Source organism: Ipomoea triloba, chromosome 3 (genome assembly GCF_003576645.1).
Source record: "Ipomoea triloba cultivar NCNSP0323 chromosome 3, ASM357664v1".
Lineage (NCBI taxonomy): Eukaryota > Viridiplantae > Streptophyta > Magnoliopsida > Solanales > Convolvulaceae > Ipomoea > Ipomoea triloba.
Genome location: NC_044918.1, coordinates 29544257 through 29549299, shown reverse-complemented (window position 1 = coordinate 29549299; position 5043 = coordinate 29544257). Strand labels below are relative to the sequence as shown.

Below are 5043 nucleotides of genomic sequence, written 5' to 3'. Positions count from 1 at the left end.
TATATAAATTTTAGATACTAATTCGTTATAGTATATTTTAATTATAAAATATTACACGTCTCACGTAATAATGTCTTAGACAAGACTTTATTATAAATATCTAACAATGGAAACCTAATAATAATGTCTTATACAAGTCTTACTCTATTATAAATATCTAACAATGGAAACCTAATAAGCAATACGCCAATATATACAAAGAGACAAAGCAAAACCTAGACAGAACACCAAATAAAATGTAAACAAGACTAAAAAAGCTCTGTTACTATTTCCAGAAAGGCCAGAAATATAGTTCTCTTGTTAGTTAGATATACATTGTTCTAATAGAATATTCAGCAGAAACAAATCATTTTCATTGAAACACACTGCAATCGTACAGCCACATCAACAAACAGCAATGGATGGAAAATAATACACATACGAACCTTCACTTGAAGAAGTTCATCCCATGAATCCATGATGCTGCATTGATCCTACTAGCATACATATAAAAAGAGATATAAGATCTTTTTTTTAAAAGATTTTCAAACAATTCAAGGAAATGTATCATCCATGCATGTTTAAACCTTTTTAACAGGACCAGCTTATAGAAGTATCTGTTTTCTGCAGGAAAAAAGAATTATGAAAAAGTTTGGCTTAGAAGTTATCCAGTATCTGTGATCAGTAATAACTTGCAACTCTTAATTGTATACAACATTCAAAAGTTCAACATAGAATTCAAAAATTAAATGGATCCAACATGGAATTAATGATTACTCCCTCCGTCCCATTTTATGTGTCTGGTTCGGTTAACGAGGCTTGACTGAAGTTATTTTTAATCCAATTTTTCATAATATTAAGTTTAGTATTACTATACAAAATTTATATATTTAGAAACTACACTAAAGGTACTACTAAACACAAAAAATCAAATTTAAAAATAAGTAAAAAATACTAAAGAAAATAGAAAAAGAAGAGAGAGTTGGTTTGACCAATGAATAGTAAGTAAGACAGATAAAATGGGACAGGGGAGTATTTTTTACTAACGAAAATAAAAACCTTTAATGGTTAAATAAGAATCTGCTGTATTTGGCTAGAAATGATCCAGTACAAAGATTGGTGAATTTGCAGATCTTTTTGCAGCTGAACTATCATCTTCTTACCAGATTGTTTATTTTCATGTATGTTGAAGGGGGCTTAGGGATCTTATCAATTTATGAAGTGTATTTTGGGAACTTCAACTTTGTTTATGGTTAACTAATCAGAAAACCAAAGGTGTAATCAAAAGAAAAAGTTGCAACTGCAGTCTTCCCCTGTTCAACTTTTAATCTTTTAGTACTACTAGCAAGCCAACCACATCTAGTTTCAGATTTAGGCATGTAGCATCTACTGGCTGTCTATTTTATTTGACTTTTGTTAGTTGAATTAAAACGCCAAGACTAATTCCTTACAACAGAATAAACAAGGCAAGCTCTGTGGACTACTGAATAGATCGGTGTGAAACATAATCTACATACCTAACATCATTTTGATGACTGACGGTCCCACAGGACTTGCTCATCAATCTTGCTCAGCATCTCATCATCCAGTCGCTTCCATGTTTTGATCTTTTCCACGCCCATCCAGGTCTTTTCCCCCTTTTCAAGCTCAGCCAATATGACCCTAGCTCTTCTTGGCCATCCAGCAATACCATAACCATGATAACCAAACCCTCCACCATAACAAAACCATATGCCATCTAGGTTTCCACAAAAGTCATTCTTGTGGTCATGACCTATAAAAACAGCCTTCACATCCCCCATTGAAACAAGAGTCTTTAAAACACCAGAATTCACTACAGAACATGCTATATATTCGCTATATTTGCCAACAACCCCTTTAACAGGACCTTGCCGGATTTCTGGAATAGGAATGTGGAAGAATGCTACTGCAGGGTGCAGAATTGGGAAGGAAGGAATGTCCGCTAAATGATTGTCGTTCAGCAGTTGTCCCTGTTATTGTGTGGCCTGCAACAAGTTAATACAATCTAAATAGGCAAAGACAAACAAAACACAAGCCTTCAATTAATACATAGAATTGCAGCTAGTTAATCGTCTAGTTGATTTTAAGGTAATGGGTGCAAAGCACAGTAAAAATTGTAGACATTTAGTCATGAAAGATCTACTAAAAAAGAAACGAAAAGTTTGGTTTTGCAGTCATTGTACCTGAAATCTCTTAGAAACACTACGAAGCCAACTGAGCTGAGACTCCTTTATCCATCCATATGTTCTGAACCCATCAACAATAGCTCTATCTCCACTATCAAGAAAATAGAGATTAAAAATGCTGCTGTTTGACAAGTATGAACCCGGTGCTCCCCATATCCTGAGATTGTAATTCCCAAATCCATCAATATTTGTCATTGGTTTTTGTTTAGTTGGATCAAACATATCTTCAACTGCTGGAAAGGTCTGTGACACAGAATAATCCATTAGGGAGATGAAAGACATCAATTCTTCCCGATTCATTGTGGATTCCTGGTCATGGTTTCCCAAAACAGCTGCCCATGGAAGTCCAGATTCTATAACAGGACCAAAAACTTCAAACATAGATTCTGCAGCATCAGTAGCACTTGTCCCGAAAATGTTATCACCTGCATATCAAATCCAATTGGATATCATTTATTTCCAACTTCAGTGGCATTGCTTATTGTTAAGAATAAAGTTTCATTAACAATTTAACACTGTACAACAAAAAACCAATAATTTTCACTTCTTCAATAATCAAAATTCAATATTTGCTTTTGTGATGCAATGTAAGGCAAGGGCAAGTTAAAGCAAAAAGAAGCTACCAAAAATATGGATCCAATTGCTTATTTTCTTTACTTGTGACAAAAGGCGAAATCACCCACCTAAGGGGCCCTCACCCGGCCCGACAGTTTGTAGAGGGGTAAATCATGGTTACTCAACTGACCAAAGAGGCTAGATTTTTTGTTCACTGCACACAAGGAGCCCCTCATTTTGAGAGGTTGCTCTCTCACTACCGTTGGTGAGAATCATCATTGGTCTCTTGTTACAAATTTCACAAATGCGATTTCTTTACTTGTTAGCATGAAAGGCTGCTTGCAAGTCAATGTATCCATTAACCAATTGTATTCACCAAAATACAATCTATTGGTACACCTGTACTCATTGGCAATACACTGCACTGCCCCAGCTTCCCTTTTACTGTTTTCTTCTTCTTCTTTTTTCCTCAATGCATATATTCATTTTCCCAAAAAGGTAATTAGCACCAACTTCTGGATATGCATGTATGCAGTTCAAGCCATTAGTGGTTATGCAAGAGTTGAAAATTTTAGCTAATGACCTGTGAATACAACCAAATCGGGCTTTTCAAGCTGTATGAGCTTCCTCAAGAAGCTGGTCGAGTTGAGATCGGAGCAATTGTCGAACTCAGTCTCCAGCACATCTCTGCACCGCGTCACCTTGCCGTTCCCATAGTGCATATCCGCAACCTGAAAGGGCAAAATCAACATCAAATCAAATAATAATAAAAGCAATTAAGGTTAATCATCGGTAGGGCCCTTTGCCAAGACCTGAAGGATCTTGAAAGTGCCATCGTGGGAGCGGAAACGAAGAGGGAGGTCAGGCTGCTTCTTGAGACGAGCATTTCGGTGATTAACGGTGAGCCTGGGGGCTAGAGTGAGGGTATGAAGGAGATGCAAAGCGGCGATGACGAGTAGGAGGAAAAACAGAGAGTGAATCCACTGCGATGATTCCATTGATCAAATTTCAGAGAAGAAGAGCCACGCCCACGCCCGCCGAATTGGCCGCGACACCCCACTTCTCTGCATACTTCAATCTACCTGCCCAAGTGCGATTTGGGATTTTCAATTTTAAATGTCTCTTTCAATTTTAAAAATTGTGATTTATACTTTTGTTTATCATTTCTACTGAACTCTTTACTCTCTTTTTTTCTTTTGGCCTTTTGGGAGAATAATGAGATTGAAGCTGCGGCAGTTGGATTTATATTGGTTTATCATTTTTACTGAACTCTTGACTCTTTTTTTTTTCTTTATAATTGAAAATTTTAATTATGGGAGCTTGAAACTACAAATTATTTCAACCACAATTTTGACAAATTATACCTTAGATCAGGATGTACCTTGAATGGTAGATCTTGGTCCAAAAATAACATTCAGATTTTGTCTGTAGTTGACATATTATGTACCTATTATAATATATGGCATACTTTGTCCAATCTAACATTTAGGACGGTTAGCGAACAGAGCTTTCGACAAACTACTCGTGCTCGAGCTCGGTAAGCGTTCATTTATTAAGGTAAATGAACATTAACAAACAAAATTTAGAGCTCAGTTAATAAACGAACAGAGTCTGAACAATGGTAAGTTCGTTTGCTAAGTGTTCGCGAACGAGCTCGTTTGTGTTCGTTTAGTAGTGTTCGCGAACAAGCTCGTTTAGTGTTCGTTTAATAATGTTCATGAGCATGTTTATATATATATATATATATATATATAATTGTTCGTGAAGATGTGAATGTAGATTATTTATTGTTCGCAAACAAATGTATTCATGAACATGTGCAGGTGTTTGGTTATTAAGTGTTCACGAGCGTGTTCATGAATGTAAATGAACATGTTCGTGAACATGTTCGTTAACGTTAACGAACACGTTCGTGAACGTTAACGAACGCTTAACAAACGAACACGAACAAGATTTTCAAAATCTTAACAAACGAACACGAACACGAACACGAACACCCCAAAATCCTTAACAAACGAACATGAACAGCCTCCGTTCATTTATGTTCGGTTCGTCCTACTAACATTGAACAAATTATTCCTTTATACAGCTTGATCATTAGCATTTTAGATCAAGATCCAAATTTGTAGAGCTATTCATAGGGATCTTCATGAAGCTTTTGCATTGAGTAGTTAACTCAAAACTCCTTGTGAGATCGACCTGAACGTGCCCGATTTATAAGTTAGTTTTAATTTTATTATTTGGTGTTAAACGGCGGCATACGCAATTGCGACCCAAATTTCAGTGTGAACCTAATTTGCAC

At 36.1% G+C, this 5043-nt stretch overlaps 1 protein-coding gene across 4 annotated transcripts in view; it reads right to left on the bottom strand.

Moving 5' to 3' along the window:
* Positions 1 to 239: 239 nt before the first annotated feature.
* The window catches only part of LOC116011675 (probable inactive purple acid phosphatase 28), a 6654-nt gene continuing 1850 nt past the window's right edge, over positions 240 to 5043 (bottom strand). The window contains exons 1-6 of one of the 4 annotated variants that reach the window (XM_031251077.1): positions 3554 to 3931; positions 3325 to 3472; positions 2184 to 2611; positions 1497 to 1970; positions 567 to 603; positions 240 to 476 (exon numbers count right to left, since the gene is read on the bottom strand). In XM_031251077.1, the coding sequence (XP_031106937.1) occupies positions 1503 to 1970; positions 2184 to 2611; positions 3325 to 3472; positions 3554 to 3739 (1230 nt within the window). In that variant the 5' untranslated portion in view covers positions 3740 to 3931 and the 3' untranslated portion in view covers positions 240 to 476; positions 567 to 603; positions 1497 to 1502. Of the gene's footprint in view, positions 477 to 566; positions 604 to 1496; positions 1971 to 2183; positions 2612 to 3324; positions 3473 to 3553; positions 3932 to 5043 lie in introns of those variants that run through there. The other 3 variants (XM_031251076.1, XM_031251079.1, XM_031251078.1) reach the window with 3 other exon arrangements.